The sequence below is a fragment of the Styela clava genome, chromosome 9 (genome assembly GCF_964204865.1).
Source record: "Styela clava chromosome 9, kaStyClav1.hap1.2, whole genome shotgun sequence".
NCBI lineage: Eukaryota > Metazoa > Chordata > Ascidiacea > Stolidobranchia > Styelidae > Styela > Styela clava.
Window position 1 is genome coordinate 6,447,757 of NC_135258.1, and position 25,865 is coordinate 6,473,621.

A 25,865-nucleotide genomic window follows, 5' to 3' on the forward strand; every position below is an offset into this window, starting at 1 on the left:
AAGCATTTAAGGGAACATACGAGACAAAAAAAATGTAAAATTTGTGGGAAGATATTCAGGCGTCCAGATTATCTTAAATCTCATTTGCTTACTCACAGCGGTGAAAAGCCGTAAAAATGTGATTGATGTGACAAGATATTTTTTGCATACCAGTGTAGTAAACCAGTAAAAGTGAACTTGGTAGTTCATTTAAGAAGTGTTATCATTGTCAATAAATGACCCAGATAGGCAGCCACTTAAAGATGCACACTCACAATGGTGGAAAGCCATAAAAATGTGATTGATGTGACAAGAGATTATTTGCATACCAGTAATAAAAGTGAACTTGATATTTTATTTAAGAAGTGTTTTCATTGTAAATTTTCATTGCAATGGAGGTGCTTTGACTCCCATACTAAGTTGAAAATACTTTTAAAAAACAACATTGGCACTGTGGCAGTTTGATAAGACGAAGTACAGTATTCATCTGTTATTTTTTTCTCTTATAAGCTTTGAATAAATTTTTTTCTTTGTTATTGTATGCCAAGCTCATTTCAATATTTGAATATATTTTAATTTCGAAAACATTTATCAAATAAATTTGACTCCTTGACATTAAAAAATGTCTCTGTTGAAGAAGAAACAAGTAGGTATATGTTGGGTATTCAATAGTGAAGTAACTTTAACTTTTAACTTTATTTCGACTGAGTATCAAATTATTTTGTTTTGGCCATTATTAGTATCATCTCGAGGAAAGCTCAAAACCTGCTTGTCACATTCTGTGCTGTGTTTGTTTCTAGTTCTAGTTGATAATAAAATAATTTTTATATTAGTGTATCATATTTTCCCAAATATTGAAATGGATGATAATTCACTACACCATAATGCCAAACAAGAAGAATTATTTGATGCTTTTTTCATGCCTTTTTGCTCTGAACAAGGCCTTATATAAGCAGCACTGGTATCTGACAATATGTAAGCAGCTACCATCATTCGGTAGAACAAGAGTCTTTTGGGTTCAGCATTGCCCTTCTGTTTCAGCATTGCCTTTCTGTTTCAGCATTGCCTTCCTGTTTCAGCAATGCCCTTCTGTTTCAGCATTGCCTTTCTGTTTCAGCATTGCCTGCCCAATTTATAACGCCTATGTGGGAATTGTGGACATGGGATTCGAATTATTCATTTTTATTTCCATACTTGGCAAGAAAGTTTGAAAGTAATCCTAACAAAATTGATAATGTTAAAAACTGTGTTTGTACATACATGCTTGTCATATGCATGTGCTTCAGTCAATGTACCCCTACTATGATGTACTACTATTATTTGGAAAGAATAGAATCTTTCCAGTTCAGCAATTCCTACCCAATTTATTACACCCGGCAGGTTGGCTTGGGATTTGAAAATAATCTTAACATTATGGCAGACTTGATAATGTTAAAATTTTTGTACTGCACATACATGTACCTGTTTGTGTTTCAATCAATATACAAATGTACTGAACATGCAAAAGTGTTTTGGCTATTATGGTGTTTGAGAATATTTTTAATGCGAACATCTTTTTCTTTCTTCATAATTGTCATATTTTGCGGGGACGGTCTGTGTTAGCTAGGTGAATATATGGCCGCACGCAGGTGAATCATTCAGATTACTGGAAAAATATTAGTAAAAATTCATGAACCAGACGGTAAAAATTTTGGTGATCTCGTGTTATTTGCGGCGCATGAAATAAGAATATGGATAAGGTAACAACTACTATATAATAAAATTCATGAACTAGACGGTATCCGCAAAATTTCTAGTAACGCTTCGTTCTTAACTTTAATTTCCCGCGCGTGAAGGCTGCCGTTAGAGTAAATTATAACATTATTAAATATTTATGGAAGCGAAGCGCCGGAATGAGACGGAATAAGCTGATTTAAATATTACTTATCTATATCATCAAACAATGTTGCACAGAGGCCATTTTATAATCTTAGCAGTTAAATCCTCAAGCTTCTCAAATTACATATATCGCATCCAACCCCACTGTAACGTGTAATCGATTCAACAGGAAATGCCGAAGCGGTTCAATCGTTAGACCCAGCCGTGTTGGCATCGCAGATTCCACATCACTGGTTCAATTCCTATGACCTCGGCCAGAGTGTATTAAATTGAGTGAGCAATGCGAAACTAGAAAGATTCCGGTTCTGCAAAGTGATGGCAACTGGTTTAATATCAGGGCTGCTTGTATATGACCTTGTTTAGTGGGAACGGCGTGAATAAGTGTCGTATAGAAAATTGCTCGAGAAAATGGTCGAAAGCCGCGCGCTTAAAAAATTGAAGTAAAATTCAGCCTTCAGAATATATCCGACAAATTTTAAGTGCAGTTTTACTTCCTATAAATTCAATTTCCTGTGCTCGTTATAAGCATTGAATGTAATATTATTGGGTTATTTCTGGTAACGACGAAAGACGGAATGAACTGGGCGAGTGTATTGCTTCTGACTGCAGCCTTCAATCTGTTTATTTCACCAAGATTAATGATGGTGTCGGCGAACGATGAGAATTCTAAAGAAGTAGAATCGTGGATTGTGGATAATAGTCAACCACCACTAACGCTAGGCGTGCCTCTCATCGTGCTGAGGGAGGGCTTGTCAGACGAAAGATAATTACAGAAGTCATTAATGTGTATTCGTTTAATTATCACTTCTATTGTACCATTCATTTTTGAAACTCAAGAAGTTGGAACCAGAATAATTTTGATTTTATGCAAACATGTTGAAATCGTTTGTTAAGTCAGTACGTAGACCAGGGGGTCTCAAACTCAATTTACCTAGGGGCCACTAGAGGCAGAGTGGGTCCGGGTCGCATCAGGTTTTTCACAATGAAAACTTAGCTTAAAAATTCGAATTTTCTCGAATTTCTTTATTTTTTTTTAACATAAAACACGTTAACAACATAAATGACCAAATTGAGATTAAATTAAAAAATAACTAAAGATATTAATAATTAGTGATTGTGACGTCAAAATTCCGTGAACTTATAATAAATGTATTAATCATGCGGACTGAGCTCAGTGAAACACTGACACTAAACTTCCATACTAAGGCGGAGGCAACAAACTATCGTCCGGCGGGCCGCAATTGGCCACCGGGTCGCGAGTTTGAGACCGCTGATGTAGACTGGCTTCTAGTTGAATAGACGTTCAGTCTGTAAATAAAGCGTCGCAACTTTCTGAATAAACAGCTATGGCCACGGAATATATGGTCGCCCACGGGTGAATCGATTCCGATTATCAGAGAAATAAGATTAGCTTTATTTATAACGACCTTTCACCCCCAACTAAACAAAACCCAATACCAAGTTGCAAGTGCAAAATGAATAAAGTAACAATTACTATAAAACAAATTCATGAATCAGACGGTATCCGCTAAATTTCTAGTAACGCTTTGTTCAGAACTTTAATTTTCCGCGCGTAAAGGCTGCCGTTAGGTTAAAATATAACATTATTTATTATTTCTGGAAGCGAAGCGCCGAAACGAAACAGAATAAACTGGGTTTGATATTAATAAAAAAAATAAGCAAGCAACCCGCAAAAACATTGAATATATATCCTAATCACAACCGTTGGATTTCTAGTAACGCTATAATTTTAAATAATATTCTGAGCGCACGGTTGTTACAAGCTCGAAATACAGTGTGACTGAACATTTCTAGAAACGGAGCACATACAAAAAGGGCATACACAATTACTTAACTTCCAAATATTAGAAATTCGATTCTATTCAGAAAAAAAGTTCGATCAGATTCTGAAATCATCAGTCATTTGAAAAAGTCCAACCCTAGTTACACCCCTTTGAAAATATCTGCTTAACTTGGCTGAAAAATTGTAAAAATATCCAACGTGCCAAACCTTTGGGAATCCAGACAGTATCCCCTTTATTTCTAGGAACCATGTATTCCAAACTAACTTCATGGGCGCAAGGTCGTTACAAGGTTAGATTGTTTTTTGAAATGTTTTTGAAAAAGTAGCGTCGACGAATTGTGGAATAGCATATGCAATAGAAGAAAATTTAGCAAATCCATCCATAGTTCCACTTCAAGTCTTACAAAGTAATGCTTTACTTCTGATATGATCACATTACGGTCCGCGGGCCAAATCCGGCCCGTTGGGTAATTCAATCTGGTTTGGGTAATTCATTCTGGCCATGTTTTCCACTTTTGATTTTGTGACACCGTAAATAAAATTCTGTTCATAAAATGTAACATTTCACGTCACGCTAAATGGCCCGCCAGTCTAGGTGGCCCCTGGTCCAAAAAACATGCTTACCCCTACTTGCTACTTTTCAGGACGTGTTTTTACGTTGCTGCGAACTAGTCCCAGCACAAGCATCAACTGATATGTAAGAACTTTTGAAATTTGAAAAAGCCGAAATGTTTTCAGTTCGACATTACCTACCCAATTTATTACATCCTGGTGGTGAGCTGATGGGCATGGCATTTTAACCTGTGATGACATCATAGCCAATTCTGACTCTTAACAGTTTAATACTTGGGACAATAGTTATAAACTTGGAATAAAATCTTGAACAAACTTCAGTTATATGAAATTTTAAAGCGGCTTTATTTCTGGAACAATCCTCTTTTATAAAAAAACGACTTTAGTAATTAATATTAGTTCCAAATTGTATGACAAGGCCCCTTGTCTAATGATAAATCCGGCACAGGCGCACGGTGATAAGAACTTAAAATAAAAGCCACTCGATGAGCAACACATGTATGTTCATTTGCGGCCTATCAGGGACACTAAATAGCTGTGTTCATCTATGTCCTGATGAAAATGTGGAAGTGGAAATATTTTGTTCATTGTAGAAATACTAATTACATATATAAATTTATATTCCCGATTCATAAGTTAGAACAACGTTTCCCGGTCGGGCAAGAATTTCTCCCAATGGAAAAGGTTTACCGTTGGGTGGAGAAGTTTTGCTTTGTATTCGCTGTATTATTATACTTTTACTCTTAAATTTTTACGTATTACTATGATACCTACTCATGGACACAAAATATCATACTTAAACTGTACAAAAAACTGAGGTGCGACTTTCTCGTGACACTAGTAAGGGATCCATGAAAGATAGAACAACTAAAGTACTGTAATGCATGGGGAGGGAGAAATAAGAGTTCCAAGATAGGCAAAGGGAGGAATTTAACAAAAAACGTTGGGAATCACTGAGTTCGCATTAAAATTGATTAAAGTAGCATTCTACCTAGCGCTGGACGTCACGCGCAAACCCATTCAGCCTTCAGAAAACATCCGCTCAATTTCTAGGAATGCGTTACTTACTTTATATAGTTCCAATTTCCTGCGCGAAAGCTCTTCATAAGTTTTAAATGTAATATTGTTGAGTTGTTTCTGTAAACGGAGTACCGACGAAAGACAGAATGAACTGGGCGAGTGTATTGCTTCTGACTGCAGCCATCAATCTGCTTATTTCACCAAGATTAATGATGGTGTCGGCAAACGATGAGAATTCAAAAGAAGTAGAATCGTGGATTGTGGATAATAGCCGACCACCACAAAGGCTAGGCTTGCCTGTCACCGTGAAAAGACTAGTACCGGGCTGATGCAGATCTTGTCATACCCAAAATAATTACGGCTGTCATTAATGTGTATTCGTTTAATTATCACTTCTACTGTACCATTCATTTTTGAAACCCGCAGAAAAAATATCTTGAATACTCAAGAAATGTTTTAATTGGTAACAGAATAAATTTAATCACATGGAAACATGTTGTAATCGTGTGTTAAGTCAATATGTAGACTGACTTCTAGATACATAGACATTCAGTCTGTGAATAAAGAGTAGCAGCCTTCTGATTAAACAGCTATGATCACGGAATATATGACCGCACACGGGCGAATCGATTTTGATTATTAGAGAAATAATAGCGTTAATTATGACGACCTTTCACCCCTAACTAAACAAAGCCATCGCGGCGCATGAAATAAGAATATGAATAAGGTAATAATTACTGCAAAAAAATTCATGAGCCAGACGGTATCCGCTAAATTTCTAGTAACGCTTCGTTCAACTTTATTTTCCCGCGCGTCAAGGTTGCCGTTAGGGTAAATTATAACATTATTAAATATTTCTGGGAGCGAAGCGCCGGAGCAAGACGGAATAAACTGGGTTTAATATGTATAAAAAATAAACGATCCGCAAAAACATTGAATATCCTAATCACAACCGTTGGATTTCTAGTAACGCTATAATTTTAAATAATATTCTGAGCGCACGGTTGTTATATGCTCGAAATACAATGTGACTGAACATTTCTAGAAACGGAGCACATACAAAAATGACATACACAATTACATAACTTCCAAATATTAGAAATTCTATTCAGTAAAAATGTGCGTTCAGATTCTAAAATCATCAGTCATTTGAAAATGTCCTGCCCTAGTTACACCCCTTCGGAAATATTTGCTTAACTTGGCTGAAAAATTGTAAAAATATCCAACGCGCCAAACCTTTGGGAATCCAGACACTATCCGCTTAATTTCTAGGAATCGTGTATTTTAAACTAACTTCATGGGCGCAGGGTCGTTACAAGGTTAGATTGTTATTTGAAGTGTTTTTGAAAAAGGAGCGTCGACGAATTGTGGAATAGCATATGCAATAGAAGAAAATTTAGCAAATCAATCCAAATCCATAGTTCCACTTCAAGTCTAACAAAGTAATGCTTTACTTCAGACATGAGCACACTACGGCCCGCGGACCAAACCCTGCCCGTTGGGTAATTCAATCTAGCCTGCCTGATGCTGCCACTACCAAATCAAATTACTTTTTTTAGCTCAAAAATTTATTGAGATTGCGAATAAATTTGGTTTTCGCACTCGGCCATGTTTTCCACTTTTGCTTTTGTGATACCGTAAATAAAATTCTGTTCATAAAATACTTTTTACGTCACGCTAAATGGCCCGCCAGTCTAGGTGGCCCCTGATCCAAAAAACATGCTTACCCCTACTTGCTACTTTTTAGGACGTGTTTTACGTCGATCCGAACTAGGCCCAGCACAAGCATCAACTGATGTATAAATTTACATTATTTTCCGAAATGTTCTCAGTTCGACATTACCTACCCAATTTATTACACTCTGGTAATGGTCATGGCATTTTAACCTGTGATGGCATCATAGTCAAGTCTGGCGCTATAGAACAGTTTAATATTTGGCACAATAATTATCAACTTAAATAAAATCTTGAACAAACATCAATTTTATAAAATTTCAAATCGACTTTATTTCTGGGGACGCCTCTTTTCTTTAAAAACGATGCATGGTAAGGGAGGAATATAATATAAAACATAGGCAGAGGGTGAGATTTAACAAAAAACGTTGGAAATCATTACCTTCGCAGTAAAACTCGATTAATTAAAGTAACATTCTACTTGGCCTTAGACGCCACGCGCAAATACATTCAGACTTCAGAAAACATCCGTTTAATTTCTAGGAATGTGTTACTTACTTTATACAATTTCAATTTCTTGCGAGAAAGCTTTTTATAAGCTTTGAATGTAATATTAGTGAATCATTTCTGAAAACGAAGCAAGGACGAAAGACAGAATGAACTGGGCGAGTGTATTGCTCCTGACTGCAGCCTTCACTCTTATTATTTCGCCAAGACTAATGATGGTGTCAGCAAGCGATGATAGCAGTAACGTAGATGACTCGGGAACTGCGGAAAACGGCCAAGAGGATCCAATCATAGGCGGATTACCTCCTACGACTATGAGAAAGGCTCAGTCATGAAACTGAAGACTTTGTTGGACGCGTCAGAATTATGGCATTTCTTACTTCATACATCAATTATTTTCGTTCAATTGTCGTGACCAATTAAATTTTGCATCTGAATATCTACAGTTTGTCAGACACACTTGAGATGATCATAATTTAGACAACAATAAAGTTTAACAAAAAAAATTGCTTTTTGATGTTACGACTTGACGGGATATATTCAGGCGTGGGATTTGAAATACGGACTTATCATTTTGGTATTTGAGATAGATTGGGTGTCGATAGCAGGGCTGGGGAGGCGCTGAGGCTCAAGGTATTAAGGAATGACTCGTCATTCATAAGCCGCTGCTGGGATTTATCCAAGTTATTAACTCGATTCGACTCGCATAATCCGTGATTCAACTTCATTCCCGCCTCGCGGTTTAACCACTACGCCACCGCGCGTGCATAAGCTTGCAAGTTATAGTTTGGATCTTGACAAATACGTTCATGTTCATGTGATCACGTTAGGTCAAAGGTCAATGAAGATGACCTTCACGCTAGTGACGACCTGTGTAGACATGTGGTGTACTGGTATTCTGTGTTTGTGTTAGTCTGCTATAGTTGTATGTTAATCTGACTGTTTCTGTTGACTGAGAAGTCATCCGTAATAAATGCTTGCTGGATAATATATAAAGCCTCTGTATGTATGCCTTATGTTCTTGGCTAGACAACACATGACATACGGAGCTGGAATGACTGCACTCCAGTGTTCTTATGGGCGTCGCTGTCATCCTAGCGAATGTGAAACAGTAGCGTGAACAGGAATTTTCAAAGGGGGCTTTTGACATTTCTAATTAATTTCTAATTCGCTAAGTTAAACTGTAACAGCTAGCGTGTCTTGCGAGACTCCCGAGAGTGTGAATTTTTAGGTGTTTTGAGGGTCTTTAAAGTGTATCAAGCTACGACATAAAATTTAAAATAAATCTTGCTTGGAACGATTGTGCAGTCGACTTTAGGTTACGCATTGATAAAAACGACGCCGGATTAAAAAAAAAATAATTCCTACTGACCCAACAAAGAGGGTTTTCCAATTTTTTCCGCGCGAGTGTGCACATATGCCCCCGGGCGCCAAGGTACAGGGGCGCCAAAATGAGGCTTGCCAAAATTTCACAACGAGGGTATAAAAACGGTCACAAGCATGATCGCACCAGCGGCAGACATCTAGTCTTAGTACATGGCAAACTGCACACTTGGTTAGACCACTTACGTCGACTGCCGACGTCATCAGGCACATAGCTCGCGCACGGTCAGATTTCCATCGTAATTACATGGCCAAAAAATCTAGCCGGGAAACAAAGCAAAATTTCATTTGGTAACGTTAGGTAACAAAATGCACCGGGTTAATTACGTGGTTCTGTATCGTTCTTGCCTGCGCACTCCGATGTAAGTTGATATTAGTTCTGTGAACGAGATAAAGGGCAACGGAATTTGGTTCAATGATGTTAATACATATTTTGAGTAATACGTGGTTTTGTATTTCGTGGTTGTCAAAGTACCTACTTTGCGGCAGAGTTACATAAAATATATTATACTGTGCTAAAAGACCCCAATGCCGTTTTCGACAATTCGTCGAGATTGCACAGATTTTGCAAATTTCTACGACACGGACATTAATGGCCACGAACTTTTCACCGAAATTGGAGATTGCAGAATGCTGCTCAGTAACAGAACTGAAGGTCAACCAGAAACTCCTTTGGCTCTTCTTGGTTTTATTGTGTCTTTTGGAGACGACGTTTTAGCCAATCTGCGAATTTCTCTACAAATTTTTTAACAATTCCAGTTTCAATTGCAAGCTGTGAACGGTCTTTCAGCAAATTGAAACTTATTTTGTCGTATTCGCGTGCATCGTCGGGACAGGATCGTCTCAGTGATCTTGCACTTCTAAGTGTTGAAAGAGAAACATTGGAAAAAAACAGATTTTGATGACATGTTAACCAGTTTGAGACAGTGAAATCAGAAAAATGGATTTATTGTAGACTATGTAAATCATCTTTAGTGGGACATGATAGACATATATATGCTCTATTTTGTATAGCTTTGGTTCTTCTTTAAATAAAATGTTCCATTAAAATTTGAATTTACATATACATATATTTTTGAATAAATAATAAAATATATAAATTTGAATTTACATATATAATTTGTTTTTACATATACAATTAAATGCAATAGAAAACATGATTAAACGTGGGGGTCGGGGCGTCAATTTTATAGTTTGCCTCGGGCTCAAAATATGCTAGCTACGCCTCTGGAAAGACGAGTCGTGTTATTCCTTTTGAATGACTCAAGTCTATGATAAATGGTGATTAAAGCCTACCCAGCACGACTATCGACACGCAGATCTATCTCAAATACCAAAATGAAAGCCACGTCTGACTATATCCCGTCAAGTCGTCACATCAAAGAGCAAATTATTTTTGTTAAACTTTATTGGTTCGTAAATTATGAGCATTTCAAGTGTGTCTGACAAACTGTAATTTCAAATGAACAATTTTATTGGTTACGACAATACAACGCAAATACTCAATCTACGAAGTGAAAAATGCCATAAATGTGACGCTTCCAACAAAGTCTTCAGTGTAATGACTGAGCCAATCTCAGAATGGTAGGAGGAGGTACGCCTAAGAGGCCTGGCGGTATCTCTTTGTCGTTTTCCGGAATCCTCAGGTCATCTCTATCACTTCTATCATCATTTGCAGACACCGACATCAATCTTGGTGAAATAATCAGAGTGAAGGCTGCAGTCAAAAGTGATACACTTGCCCAGTTCATTTTGCTTTCCGTCGTTGCTTTGTTTTCAGAAATGATCCAATAATATTACGTTTAAAGCTTATGAAAAGCTTTCTCGCAGGAAATTATAAAAAGTAATTAAGGCATTCCGAGAAACTCGGCGGATATTTTCTGACAGCTGAATGATTTGGAGCGTGGCGTCTAGCGCTAACCATAATGCTACTTCAATCGTGTTTTACTTCCAACTCTGTCGCTTCGGACTTTTTGTTAAATTTCACCCTTTGCCTATTTTTGAACTCTCCCTGTGCATAAAACTACCGAACTTTATTTGTTTAATCTTTAATGGATCATTTGCTAGTGTTATGAGCAAGTCGCACTCCATTTTTTTCACAGTTTAAGTAATTTATTGGGTGCTCCCGAAGTATGTTAACCAAGATGGCAGACAACGGAATGTAGTACGTGTAACAGGTTAGGGTTAGTACAAATACTACGTGAGTCACTTGGCCAGTCCCTTCACTCGTAATTGAACTGAAGAAAGGAAAACTGGAATAAAATGATGGTCTAACCCTAACCTGGTACACATACTATGTTCTTGTGCGTGGCAAGACATACGTCGTCATAACCAGTGTTCCCTCCAAAAAAAAATTACACTGAGCAAATGTTTGCTTTATTCAGCATAAATATTTTAAAGCTGAGCAGAGTCCTAAATGGTTTGCAAACTTTGTGAAATATTACTATTGTATAATTTATTATCAGAATGCGAACAAAGTACTCATTTGACAGACTAGCTGAGCGTTAGACTGCAGGGCTACTCAACTTGCGGACCTTTCGAGTATTTGATTCCGCCCGCACCTAATTCTTTATTTTGAATCATCAGCCCCACTTTTGAAGTTTCCTTTTATAAAATGACTTTGATAGTTTTAAACATATATGAAAAGATAACTATAACACTATAATAAACAATCTTGATTAGCTAATAATCATTAGCCGACGGAGGAAGTGCGCGTTTAGGGATGCCGAAACACAATTTCGGAAAAGATCGGATCGTGCGTGGGTTACGCGGTACACTAGATTTCAGTCAGTACAGTCCAGGGTTCCGCAAGTTCATGTTCAAAATCCTACAGTTTATATTAATAATATTATATATAATATCCCTTCACAATTTTAATTTTTGGTATGAAGTCAGTTCTTAATATATCTTAACTAGCTGTGTTGTTTTTAATCAGTAATTGTTTAAGTATTTTTATTTCATTTAATACATCTGTGAGGGTCAAAACAATATATGGTATCGATAAATTTCCTTTGCAATTTAAAAAAAAATTGAGCCCCTATATATTGTTCAGATGTAATCAAATTGAAATGTAAGAAATGTCATTTGATTTTGCCAATGTTAAGTTTACTTTCATATATTTACATTTGATAAAATTCAGACGATAAATTGAACTATTGTACGTGGGTGACCATACATTTGAACCCACGTACATTTGAACCCATGTGTATATCCGCGGGTTCAATCTATATGCGGGTGCTAAAACTCATGGGTTAGGGTTAGTATGGGTTCAAATATTCGTAAAACAAAATATTTCCATAGGTGCAATAACATGCAGGTGCAATTGTCATGGGTTCAAATGTACGTGGGTTCAAATGTAATGGAACCGTACGCGGGTCCTCCAGTCCCTGGAACGTTTCCTTGCGGTTCCGCTACGTTAAAATGATTGGTAACCGCTTCCGTATTTACTCATTTCATTTTGACAAGGTCCATCCATTCTGCTTTAACGCAAATGAGATTCGTAAACTCGATCGTTGTCAATCACCAATAATTAGTAATTACGTTTTTCACTGTTTATGTTTTGTGCGAAGGAGGAGTGTTGTCTAAAATGACGTGATCCGTAAATTACTTGTGTATACTTTGTTATCAGAGTAAGGTTCGCTTTCTGTCGCAGGTACCGCACAATGGTATATTTCGTTCTAGTTTTTTATTCATCTATAGGGAATTGGTATTTTTGTATTTATTGTGTTAATTTGCAGTTTGGAGGAATGTTGTCATATATGTGACCCACTACCAGGCGTTAATGCCCAACCCATCTTAGGTTGGAATAGTGAGCCTATAACCTAACTTGAGCAATAAATAGGAAATAAGTATGTGTTTGGGCAATTACAGTACAGAACCTTATACAGTACCTTATACAGAATGAAACAGTGCTTAGGCGAACTATCGGTACTCCCGTAGTATGTGTGTGTGTAGTTTAGGGTTAGGCCATAATTTTATTCCGATTTTCCTTATTTTAGATTTTAGTTCGGGAACTGTCTGTGTTAGACAAGTGAAGGGGCTCCCGAAGTATGCGAACCAAGATGGCAAGATCGGAATGTAATATGTGTACTAGGTTAGGGTTAGGCCATAATTTTATGTATAAATACTACGGGAGGCTCTTGGCTAGTCTTCAAACTGATAATAGGACTAAAATAGGGAAAATTGGAAAAAATTTTCGCTTAACCCTAACCTGTTACCCATGTTACGTTCCGATGTCCGCCATCTTGGTTCGCATACTTCGGGAGCACCCAAGTGAATATACCTCCTGCCCATAGGTCTTCTGTCTTTAACAATGTGATGACAAACCCATCGCGGGGTTTTAGGTCACTGTTTGCATCCTAATATTGGTTTGGCTTCGAGCGAAGTTCTACAAAAACGAGTGTACAAAGCGGAATATCCTGTTTATTAGAGGGAAATACATATCGATATATGATATCGATAAATTCCCTTTGCCATTTAAAAAAAAATTGAGACCCTATATATTGTTCAGATGTAATCAAATTGAAATGTAAGAAATGTCATTTGATTTTGCCAATGTTAAGTTTACTTTCATATATTTACATTTGATAAAATTCAGACGATAAATTGAACTATTGTACGTGGGTGACCATACATTTGAACCCACGTACATTTGAACCCATGTGTATATCCGCGGGTTCAATCTATATGCGGGTGCTAAAACTCATGGGTTAGGGTTAGTATGGGTTCAAATATTCGTAAAACAAAATATTTCCATAGGTGCAATAGCATGCAGGTGCAATTGTCATGGGTTCAAATGTACGTGGGTTCAAATGTAATGGAACCGTACGCGGGTCCTCCAGTCCCTGGAACGTTTCCTTGCGGTTCCGCTACGTTAAAATGATTGGTAACCGCTTCCGTATTTACTCATTTCATTTTGACAAGGTCTATCCATTCTGCTTTAACGCAAATGAGATTCGTAAACTCGATCGTTGTCAATCACCAATAATTAGTAATTACGTTTTTCACTGTTTATGTTTTGTGCGAAGGAGGAGTGTTGTCTAAAATGACGTGATCCGTAAATTACTTGTGTATACTTTGTTATCAGAGTAAGGTTCGCTTTCTGTCGCAGGTACCGCACAATGGTATATTTCGTTCTAGTTTTTTATTCATCTATAGGGAATTGGTATTTTTGTATTTATTGTGTTAATTTGCAGTTTGGAGGAATGTTGTCATATATGTGACCCACTACCAGGCGTTAATGCCCAACCCATCTTAGGTTGGAATAGTGAGCCTATAACCTAACTTGAGCAATAAATAGGAAATAAGTATGTGTTTGGGCAATTACAGTACAGAACCTTATACAGTACCTTATACAGAATGAAACAGTGCTTAGGCGAACTATCGGTACTCCCGTAGTATGTGTGTGTGTAGTTTAGGGTTAGGCCATAATTTTATTCCGATTTTCCTTATTTTAGATTTTAGTTCGGGAACTGTCTGTGTTAGACAAGTGAAGGGGCTCCCGAAGTATGCGAACCAAGATGGTAAGATGGCAAGATCGGAATGTAATATGTGTACTAGGTTAGGGTTAGGCCATAATTTTATGTATAAATACTACGGGAGGCTCTTGGCTAGTCTTCGAACTGATAATAGGACTAAAATAGGGAAAATTGGAAAAAATTTTCGCCTAACCCTAACCTGTTACCCATGTTACGTTCCGATGTCCGCCATCTTGGTTCGCATACTTCGGGAGCACCCAAGTGAATATACCTCCTGCCCATAGGTCTTCTGTCTTTAACAATGTGATGACAAACCCATCGCGGGGTTTTAGGTCACTGTTTGCATCCTAATATTGGTTTGGCTTCGAGCGAAGTTCTACAAAAGCGAGTGTACAAAGCGGAATATCCTGTTTATTAGAGGAAAATACTAATGTCAGTATTACTGACCTACTACCTCAGATAGAATTGGCTGTCTATTCAAAACATTGTTTAGAGCGAAAGGTGCGAATAAACGTCGTAAAAATAATAAGATTTGTGCTGAAGTTGTTCAAGAATTGTACTAAAGTAGGCCAAAGATTTAGCGCTATAAGGGATATACTTAATAAATCATTTAAATTTTAAAAAAATGTAACATATTACAAATATGCAAATCGACCGTTTATCTGGGCTCATAAGATCAAGTCAACTGTTTATATTTAATTCTTAGTGATTTTCAATGTTTCATTTTAAATGTAAATCTTATTTTTGCAAACATTACAGATTCTTCCTATATCTATATTCTATATATGTGCTCAAAGCTTCAATGATAATTTGAAGATGAATCCTGCGTTCTTACCACAGTATCCCGGCGCGCATCCTCAAATGCATTATTTTCCCAGGCCGATGTTACCAAACTACGTACCTTGGCCTAACTACTCAGGTAAGATGACTTTCTAGAACTTAGTTTTTGATTCCAGCCGATTTGAAATAAAAATAAAAACGAGTACTTTTGTATCGAACTCACGAAGCCCCATTTATTTCAGAGAATATATTTCACTACGTGGCGCGCTTTACATAAATCAAATACAAACCTTTTGAAACGTCAAATACAAAGGTTGGTGAAAAGTGCCAATGACTCTTTGGTATAACCAAATTATCTTCAACAATATTAATTAAATGATTCGAATCGAGGACCAAAGGTTAAAAAAGCATACATACATGTATGGCAGATCGAATATTAATACGGGTGTTAAAAATGTTTCAAGAAATTGAACGGATGTAATATCAATTAGAAATTCGGTTATTTTACTCTTTTCAGTTGTGGATTGATTTTTCTCAACTCAAACCTCTTATTGTATGATTTGGATCGTTAACTTAGAATCAGATATTCCAGACTGAGATCCCGCATACAGTTGATATAAATATAAAATACTGTGTAATATTATAATTAAATGTATTACTTCACAAAACGATAATTTAGGTATTGAACGAATGTATTATTAAACAAAAGTGAAACTATCACTTGATTAATTTCCTGAAATTATATTTCTGCATCAGCTAAATAACTAGAACTTGTGATAGAGTTTGCAAATCGAGATTTGAAAATAGTATACTTTGGAGATATCGTCAAATTAGAAATCGTTGGTTGGGATTTAAAAATGATCTAAGTTGAACGTGTTCAAAGCAGCTCTCCAAATGCCGTGGTGTATTCTCTATTTGTTTGTGAAGAAACATATCATTTATTGAAACCTATATTTTCTTACTATATACGAGTTGGTTTTAACCAGGGTTCCGTAGCACACAAGGGTTTATCCACTGTAGTTTAAGAGTTTCCATTCCGATCCGAGAGTATTTTATGTAGGTTGTTTAAATATAATCGAATACCCTATAAGATTACCGCTATTATTGAACTTAATACACTTGTTCCGGCGGTATAAATAAGGTTTCATTATACATTTTTATGGACAAAATTAGGACAATTTATCTATTAGTTCCCAGAACCGCCGATATTTTTTATCGAGATCCGCTCTGCCACAAAGTCGAAAACCATTTGCTACACACGCAATTGATATCCAGACACTCCACAAATTACATTTTACAATTTTGTTCAGATTTATTTCCGGGATATCCATGCTTCTTCATACCACAATACCCGCAGGTGTCTTTGATTCCATACGAACAAATTCATCCCCTATATATGAAACCGCAAATTCCCTACATTCCTGCTGCTCCACATTGCCCACCCAGGCCTGTTCACCCGCCACGGCTGCCAACTTTGCTTCAACCAAATGTACAACGACCATCTCGAGACAGACAAGCAAGATATAATGCAGGTATTTGATTTTATTTAATGTTGATTTTAATTCTGATGAATATTTTATCACCTGTACCTAACAAACTCTTCCGAGTATAAAACCATATGCTGCTGCTGCCCTGAGTGCTGACCTATTACACCTTGAAATATGCGCATATAGATATTCAAATATATTATTATTCATTGTTGCTGCTGCACGTATCTGCTGTTTATATTAAAATGTTGAGTATTTTGCTTTTCCAATGTTCTAGACTAGCAGGATTCGGGGTATAAATCCCTTCCAATTTATTACATTCAGCTGGACGATTTCCAGCTCAGGTCTTTAACACGGCGGGGGCTTCACCAGTTATGTGACACCAGTTCCGTACCAAACTAAACTTTGTTTTAAGTCTATAAATTGGGTATGGGCTGTGCCGAACTAAAACGATTTTGATACGATCAAAAATAGTAGCCCATACACATCGTTAGATATCAATGAATGCTTGTACATTTTTTTCTAAGAGAAAGACGTCAATAATAACAATAAGCGTTGTTAAAAAAAAAGGTTTGCCGATCAAAAGACGACTGTCGAATCATGAGTCATACTTTCGGATTTCCCGGGGTCTGACATCGGAGTCAAATGAAAACCAGACTAGGAAAAAGTTGGTTATATCGAAAATACTGAATTTAAACTTGTTCCCAGTCGCCGCGTGCCCATGTAACAGACATCACACCCATTAATCCTGGAAATATCAGTTTAGGATCTTTTGTAGAAAGTTCCTTCCAAAAACATCCCCGACAACGCTCAAAATAGTTAGTAATTATTCAGGTAGGATTAGGGTAAGGAATACAAATTGCGCTGGGAAGTCAAATTTTCGAATAATTCCTAAACCTAACCGGATAATTACCTACATTTTTTTTCATTTTAAAGCGAGTCGGGGATGTTTTTCTCAAATCTCACATTTTTGCATTGATGGCGGGGGCATTTTACAGAAGATCCCAGTTCTTAAAAAGGAATATTCCAATTTACGTTTTTTTATTATTATTTTTAGCGTTACGTGGCCATGATAACACTGCATTTCAAACCCACAACCCTACAATGGTAGAGCATTATAGAACAAGAGATGCATCATCCGTGGCAGGAAGAAAATTATTCTCTGGATTGCGAAGAACTTTGAACGACGCAACAGTTCAACCTTCCATCGGGAATAGCGTCATTGACGGTGGAAGAAAACGAAGGCTGGTAGGTCTTGCTGATCAATATCCGTAACATTTTGCTCACTGATAAAGTATATACTTATATTTCAATTTTTGAATTTAAGTGCTATTACAATTTTTTTAAATTATTGAACACGAAGTCCACATAAGGACATTGGCGTGGCTAGGGAGGGGGCCACGGTCTGAGACCCTCATTATGAAATGTAAAAAATTAATAGTTTTATGTATCAAACATAGCATTTTTTGTACTTAAAGAAAGCTCTATAAAGACATTACTTTTTTCAAATTTCTATGAGACCCGATATTTTGTTCAAAATGTCTGCGTTTCTTTTTATTTCGTGGAAACACATTTGTTATAACATATGGGAACATTTTTCTATATTATTTGACCCTCGTATCCTTAATATTTGAGCCATGTTCTCCCTTATTTCAGAGACGCAGACGAAAGAAAATTCTCGACACCGACAAACAACTTGGAATTGTTCATTCAGAAGAACTCAGCAGCATCAATATGTCTTGTAGGTTGGCTTTCGAAAACTGTGAATATAAAAGTTGCGTATATAACTAACAAAAACTGGTGTACGGTAAAAAACTATTGCTCTTCCAGTTTTTAGTAAATATAGTAGTCTTGTTATATTTTCTCACTACAGATTAAACATCTGTGTATGAAGTATATTTCACGACTTTAATACAGGTAGAACGCACTAGATTTGGGAAAGAGATACATTTGTTGGCACGATATTTCACTGTATAATTAATTGACTGGATACGAATAATTCAAAGCAAATAAATCAAAAGGCAGTCATAACGCCATGAAATTTCCATTTGCTAGCATAAATTAAAATAACGCAGTGTCAAAGTGTCGTCTTACGCTTTGACCAGTGTGCCACACAAACACTAAAATATTGCTAAAACCATAAGTGTGTAAGTACTGATATATCACTTACATTGGCGGTGTTTTTCTACTTTGTACATAACTGCACATGGAGACTACATATGCATCGTTTTAATATTATGTTCTTGTTATTTTTAATATCCTCAACACTTTACTTTTTAGCCCATCTCAACACACAGATTCCAACTAACACAAACGATGACGATGCAAATTATGAGACTTGTGATGATGAGGACGATTTTACGGCCATTGCAACGGATTCAAGGGCATTGAAATCTCGACAATGTACTTTAGGTAAACATGCAGTCACTTAATGCGGCTAAACCTTTTTTTTTTATATAAATTACGGGGTTTGAAATACATGGCAAAACGCCTCAAGGCAAGGTTTCTCAAACTCGACTTCGAAACTAGCCACGAAGCGACTCCGAAGGGACACGATATAAGAACTTTACCAGGTACCATTTTCCAGGACTACATTAATATTGAGAAAATCAGCTGCGATTTGATGAATGGGTGGATAAAATAGAAACTAAAGATACCCCGCATGCCATTCTTCTCCCAGACAAAACTGTGCAAAGTGGAAACATATGACATTTTATGTATCAACAAAATTGTATATATCTTCAATTTTCCGATTTTCATCTTCTATCAGCCCGTGGTTTATATTGTTTAAAAATTGTATATATAAGGTATTGCTCCAAAGATTTAACCTAGAAATATATAATTTGTTGCATTTCAGATGATTATCGTGAATCTGGCAACGGGCACAATGACGTGGCACAAAGCAATGCCGATTTTACAGCAATCGCTACCAACAAGTCTTACTCGCATGTATTCTCTGTAAGTATACTTTCATAATCAATTTCAGATAATAATACAAAGTGGCAATTAAAGTTTATTTTTAACACATAGAATTGTACGAAAGAGTACTATTGTGCTCGAGCTTATTTGGGCAATGACGTTCATATTGCTCAAGTCTATGTTTCTTTAATGAAAATATCCCGAATTATTTTTCTATTTCATAAAAGTATCCCTTATTGAGGAAAGCAAAGCATGATTGCAGACACAGTTATGTATAACTGATATACCAATTGCCAAATAAAATGTCTACTCTATGTGGGCTTTATATTGTTGCAGGTAAAATCTGCCACTCACTTTCACGGAAAAAAGGGAAATTCTGTCTCTAGACGGGCAGTGCTGAGACGAAGACGTGGTAATCTAGATGCGACTTCACACAATTCCGAAGTCGGCGTAGGAACATCTAGAAAACAAAAGTCGCCTGTGAAACCTAACACAGATAATTACTGGGGCGCAGTTGCCAATATTGAGTCGTTTTGGGATGCCTCCATTCGGTCGATATGCTCACGAATGGAATCGGAACTACGGTTAGGTGTAGTCGCTGATAACTTGTCTCCGCATAGGGATAAAACAGATTGCCGTTGCAAAAATTGCCTGAGAAAAAGATCGAACCAAGGCGGCTCCAAAGCGATACACCAGAAGGACGAGCAAAACGAGGACCAGAAATCGCCTGAATTGTGGTGGGACAAAACTGCCGGTACTGAATACGAATGGTCCTTGAATTACGTGAACGATGTGAACAATAATACTCCGAGCTTGTCGTCATGTGAACAGACCAATAAATCGGATGAATATGTTGTTGTTGACCTTAGCAAAGATGACGTCACCCGGAAGTGTGAAAATGCGGAAGGGAATAACAATCCTGGCGATGAGAAAGATACATCCGATGATTTTTGCGAAATATCGATTTCAAAAGATTCTAATGTTTCAACAAAACGCCGTTTACTTCCCGTTGACTGGGATTCCATACAACAAGATGGCGAAAACTCCAAAGAACAGAAGACTTTGGATTCCCAAACAGAGCAACCGCCTCCCAATATTGCAGAACTCGATAAAGCCATTGTTGACCATGGTCCTCTGACCTCTGACCCGCACACAATGCCCGAAGACTTGCAAGCTTCGATATCATCTACGCTTGAAAAGCTAGGCTGTAAGAAGCAAATAACCAACAAAGACGCATCACCGATGCCTAAACAGGGCGACTCTGAACGCGGCAATAATGAGGCAAATAATAATAAAGCGGAGTCGAATGGGCCAGCTCGTGAAACGGTCCGTACTAGTTTCAAACAACAGCAGATAATTGGCAGTAATTTGACAAACCGATCGCTGTCCAATCCATGTATAAGTAATTTCGACTACGTTGGTAAACAACTTGCAAAAGATGGGTCAATTAGAAGGACTTCCTCATGCCCAGATATTTACTGTAAAGTTAAGCTTGAAGCAGACGAGTCGGATACGCAGCAGAATAAGTCACTGGTACTCGAGGAATTTAAGTTTGGTGATTTATTTCGTCGAAGAGCTTGTGCTGTAAGCGGATCCATTTCAGATCAACCTTTCATAAAAAAAAGTGACAAGCGTGAGAATACAAGTCAGAATTATTTGAATAACAGGAATTTCTATGACGCCTCAAAGCCAAGAGTAGGCGACAATGAACAACTGCGTACTAAGGATAAAGCTAGTGAAGGAAAATACACTCAGAAGAGGAGAGATGGAGTTGGTTTTACACAAAAGCAGGCATGCTGGTCGACAGAGCCGGTGGCGTTTATAACTATGGGGGCTGACAAACTTTCAGTATCAAAATTGGTGAATAAAAACTTATCTGCGACTAAATCACTTATTGATAAAGGATGGACAACAACATTTCTACAACCTGTCGTCAGCGCAAAACAACAACATGTGCGGCCTTTGTACTTCAACAAAAACGTCTCCACCTATCCAAGGAGATTGGATAACGTAAAACACGCTGGCGTTAGCCGATATGAACAACGAAACACGCGTTTTGTACCTTTGCCTGTGCTACTAGCGTGTAACACGAACACAATCAGCGGGGCAAAAAGAAGAGCTCGTGCGCCTCACAGACGCCGTTCAACAAGTCACTTGCATCAGTCGCTTTTATCCAAACGTGAACGGCACTATAGAAGCAAACAACTGGCGACCTCGTTTTTACAGAACTCAGAAAATGACCGAAATTGGACGTATCCTTCTCATGAAGAGAAACGAGTTCTGTGTCCAGTCAATGAAACGTATTTTAGAGAGGTATGTCAGATTTTGTTGATTTGGGCAGTATGAGACTCTAATTGATTGCAAACGATGTGTTATTGTTTTTAATGGCACTTATATTTCACTCCAAACACGGCCCTGTGCAATTAGCCACTGATATCTAACTACATGGAGGTGCAATTCTTTTCGAAAAGACCGGTTCGGCTTCATTTCATCCTGAGTGAGATGAGGGCATCAGATTTGAAACCGAGATGTGTACTTTTCGGTGTATGAACTTAGGTTCATGTATATATGGCAATAAATACTTGTCGAGTCAACAAAAAAACATTTTAGAGAGATATCAGCATGCTGATATGAAATACCAAAGCGAAACGCATTAAAGTAATGTAAAATATATATATAATATTCTTCTGTGCATACTACTCACGTTAGTTCCAGATGTTTCATTTCTTGGATTATTGGGCTTTTGATGTCAATGTGGGCGATTAGGAACTTAACTGTGCTTAACAAAATGTTTCTTTTATACTGAGACCACTTTTCTACTGTTACCATCCAATTCTGACAAGAATGAGGGCAGTTATTACAACTACTAATTTATATAAAACCATTTTGAATGTGTTATCCATTTAATTTTAACAGAGATTAAAGGCGCATACGATAAATCAAAGATTGGTGACGATACAAGAAATTGCAGATGAAACCAAGGAAAACCCAACGGCTCCTGCCAATACTTTGCAGGGTGAGTGATGCTTAGTTGTTTACACGTATTTTCAGTTTCTAAAGTGAATTTAAATTGAGAACATAACCTAGAAGATGTACTGTTCTGTTACGTTGTATACTTAGGTTAGGTATATCTGGATACTTCTGATAGCACGGAGAAACTGGTTTACGATTCAGTATATTGTACTGCAGAAACTTGTATTTATTATTCTAAACATTACACACCGTTTGTATTGGATACAGGAGCACATACGATGCTAGCTGAATTCTAAGTCAACTCTAGTCTACTCTGGAATGACCTTTAACCCTAACTGATAGTTGTTAAAATTCCTAGTGGTACTCATCTAAATAAGCTACTAAACGATGGACTTCCCTTTTGTATCTTATAAATCCAATCGAAAGTTTCAATCTTGACTTGCTCTTAACTTGATACAACATTATTGGTCCTCTTCAACATAACACTCGGTCCTTATTCTTCATAGATTCAGTGCCAAACCTCGAGAATGATGAAGAGAACTCTATTGCTATCACCTCGGAGCCAATCCAGCCTTCAGAATCGATCGCTACAGAAGAATCGAAGCCGTCTGAACAGATCACAAACGGATCCCAGGGTAAGGTGAAACGCTCGTAAAGTGTTGCACGTGTTGATACAATCGATTAAAAGTAATGTCTAATAATTAACTAAGAAAGCAATTTAATCGTATTAATCGCTACACAAGAATCGAAGCCGTCTGAACAGATCACAAACGAATCCCAGGGTAAGGTGAAACGCTCGTAAAGTGTTGCACGTGTAACGTGTTGATACAATCGATTAAAAGTAATGTCTAATAATTAACTAAGAAGGCAATTTAATCGTATTAAGTAGTTAGTGCGCCTCCCTCTTTGAAATGTAAGAAAACATTTTCCCGTGTCACACATAGCAATTTTTCATAGCTTGAATCGCTTTTTAGACCGCCAAGACTCCTGTTGAAAATCCATGTTTTTCGGCTTTCGCCCGAACCCGCTAGCTGTTGAGGTTTAACTTGGCAATTAGAAATTTCAACTCTAAACCCCGTCCCCTCACTCCCAACCCCAAAATTGCTTGTCTACGCCGGGCCTTTCAAAACTATAGCAGTTACTTACATAACAGTGGCTTCTTAAACAGAGCTTCGTTCGAAGAGGAAGGTGTATAAATACGTTATCGTGTGGCTCAGAATCCTTAGATGATTATTGAACGTTTTTTCGTATTTCTCAGATAAAAAGAAAACCAGTTTTTTGAGAAGAATCATCAAAGGTGCAAAAGCAAAACCACCGAGACAAAAGTTTGCTTCGAATAAACAAGATGAAAAAGAATTTGGCATATTCAAAGGCATTTCAAAGAAATCGTTCAAACAAGGCATGAAAAATTCATATGTTAATATTTATTTAAATAATTTACATGTAGTGCACGAATATGGAGTGCAATCCAGAAATTACCTAAACTGGAACTGCCATGATATATATTATTTTTTTTTGCTAAGATCAGGTATCTATCTAGCTATCCGGTGTGTTTAGGTGATTCGGTTTAAACTGTTGCGATAGGTTTTGCTTTGTTGTTAGGTTATATTTTTAATATTTGTTTGTGTTACTACGAAGATGAGCACTAGGCTTCAGTGAAACATCTCAGTGAGCATCCCGATAATCTCGCAAAATGTATTTTAAAAAAGAGCTAATGGCTTTGAGGCTATGAACTTCTCTTTTAATAGTCTTTAATATTCAATACATTTAAGATCGCTCGCGAGAAAGTAAAGTCAACAAAAAGAGCCGACTTTTTAGAAGGCACACTAAAAGTGATGCAGTTAAGTCCACCGAGCAAGGCGACGTAAACGGGAATATTCCAGCAAGAACCAGTTCGGTGATAGAGAGACGCGATCATCTTCCACAAAACGAGAGAGAAGAGAATTTATTGAGAGATCCTGGTAATCAAATATACCCCGATCCGAGTGGACCAAAAGGTGATAAAAATCTACGCAGTGCTCTATACAAACCAACGTTTCTTTGCATGGCTGCTATTGAAGCTCAAAATTCAGGTGCAAAAGGTGGAAGAGCTATTACTGAGGAAGATGAAAATTTGTTTGGGTTAGCTTCTGATGAAGTAGAACCGCTTCCGACATCGCTTAAAAGGAGAAGAAATAAACAACACTCTTCAGCAGCGACACCTGGTGCTAGAATAAATTCTGAAACTGGTGACGTGTTGGAAATGTCGGAAATAAGATCCGTTGCTGCGATGCTTAGCAGTACGAAGATTCTTGAGTGTGAGAGTCCATTTCCAGAGTAATCGGATAAGAAAAGTGCTTATACTTTCATTAGTACTATTATCGATCTGTTTCATTCGGTAGTAAAAACTCTATTTGATATTGTGTTGGCGTCTAAAATCGTTTTGATTTAAAACTGATGTAAGTATTACCTTAATTCCATTCAGGTTGTTTTCGCAAGTGGTTTTAGGAAATTTTAAGACTATAAATAATATGATTTTCAACGATACTGTCTTGTGGCTGTGGTCATAATCGCCGTCACTCGACTTAACTGCTACCAACGAGAAGCATTCCAATTGCATAACATTAAAAGGTATCACAATGTAATCGGTAATTGGCACACTAGACTTAATCATTCTACAATTAAATATAGCTAATTTTATGGAAATTTTGGCATTTATTGACAATGGTTTTTTCGAACAATTCTATATACATTTTGTCCTGTTCATGTTCCGATATGTTGTATTTTTATGATTCGCAGGTGTTTCCATTCCATATATATATTTCATTTTGTTTTTGAATATATCTCTTCACTTGTATGTGGTTCCCGTATAGAAAGCAATACTTCCACAATATCCAAATACTTTCTAATATTAATGTAGCGTAACTTCTCCCTTTGTTACTCTAATTTAACCGCATTTGAAATGCACGTATGTCTGTTAACAGTCACAAAAAAGTTCTCAATCGAGCCAAGAAGTTTTGAAGCGTGCGTTATATTTTTACATTTGGATTAGGCCGTATACTTTTGTTTGATAAATTCGTTGACTTAACAGTGTCGTTCACGCACTTAGTGTACAATGCGATTGTTTGGATACAAAATAAATAAAGCAATTAATGAGTTACCAGAGGAAATTCGTAGTTACATGCAATATTTTGTGATTTTTTTTGCTATTCAAATTTATGTGATTTCTTGAGTTTTGGGTGAGATTTCGCCACGATTTTGTGTGAACATATGCACTTGAATACAATAAAATGTTACTGGTCTTCGGAGTGTCAGTTTTGAAAATGTTTCAATGGATCTGAGACATAACTTTCTCACTAGAGTTTAGATAAAACCATAATTTAAACCTTGGTTCGTGAATTGCTGCTTGTAATAAAATTCGTTTAATTTTGA

At 37.0% G+C, this 25,865-nt stretch overlaps 1 protein-coding gene across 1 annotated transcript; it reads left to right on the plus strand.

The window, feature by feature from the left end:
* Positions 1-601: 601 nt before the first annotated feature.
* On the plus strand, positions 602-25,735 carry LOC120339407 (uncharacterized). Its single transcript, XM_039407525.2, has 12 exons — positions 602-625; positions 15,055-15,214; positions 16,386-16,607; positions 17,620-17,810; positions 18,219-18,303; positions 18,843-18,974; positions 19,420-19,520; positions 19,818-21,794; positions 22,398-22,497; positions 22,961-23,089; positions 23,713-23,853; positions 24,227-25,735. Exons 1-12 carry the CDS (start codon positions 602-604, stop codon positions 24,772-24,774), a joined length of 3,810 nt encoding a protein of 1,269 aa, XP_039263459.2. The 3' UTR covers positions 24,775-25,735.
* The last annotated feature ends 130 nt before the right edge of the window (positions 25,736-25,865 follow it).

What these genes read in the sequence shown, in the direction of transcription:
- LOC120339407 (XM_039407525.2), top strand. Translation starts at nt 602, where the DNA reads ATGTCTCTGTTGAAGAAGAAACAA. An exon ending in ACAAGCAAGATATAATGCAG is followed by an intron (nt 16,608 to 17,619) that starts GTATTTGATTTT and finishes TATTATTTTTAG; the next exon opens with CGTTACGTGGCCATGATAAC. An exon ending in GATCACAAACGGATCCCAGG is followed by an intron (nt 23,090 to 23,712) that starts GTAAGGTGAAAC and finishes CGTATTTCTCAG; the next exon opens with ATAAAAAGAAAACCAGTTTT.